This window comes from Plasmodium reichenowi, chromosome 13 (genome assembly GCF_001601855.1).
Source record: "Plasmodium reichenowi strain SY57 chromosome 13, whole genome shotgun sequence".
Lineage (NCBI taxonomy): Eukaryota > Apicomplexa > Aconoidasida > Haemosporida > Plasmodiidae > Plasmodium > Plasmodium reichenowi.
Window position 1 is genome coordinate 2,148,516 of NC_033658.1, and position 472 is coordinate 2,148,987.

At 22.9% G+C, this 472-nt stretch overlaps 1 protein-coding gene across 1 annotated transcript in view; it reads left to right on the plus strand.

Moving 5' to 3' along the window:
• PRSY57_1356300 (hypothetical protein) overlaps window positions 1–472 on the plus strand; it is a gene marked incomplete at both ends in the record, with an annotated part of 2,350 nt that continues 1,878 nt past the window's right edge. Inside the window, one exon of the mRNA XM_020115219.1 lies at window positions 1–472. Within this exon, the coding sequence (XP_019970142.1) occupies window positions 1–472 (472 nt within the window).

Genomic DNA, 472 nt, shown 5'->3' on the forward strand with positions numbered 1-472 from the left:
CTAAGCTATAATTCTAATTCTGATTATATCAATTCATATAATAAAAATTCATTTAATAAAAATCAAGGGTCTTATTTCTCTGATAGTGAATATAAAACTCCAAACAGAAAAAAATCAAATGAGTATGAATTACACCTAAAAATATTCAACGAACAAAATTTGGATACAGATTATTTTAATTTTAATACTATAAGTATGAAAAAATCTATTAGATTCTATATTGAATTTATTGCTCTCTCTTTATTATCTCCTAAATTTCAATACAATAGAAATTATTATAAGATCTCTGAGGGAGCAAAGCAAATAGAAAAGGATTTAAAGGAAAAATATTCGAGTCTTCATAAAAAATTGGTAAAAAAGGAATCACTTCAAGAATGTTGTAATGATTCGAACAGTATAATATATAGACGAAAAAAAGCAAAAAAAAAAGCAAAAAAAAACAAAAATGAAGATGAAGATGAAGATTTTTTTG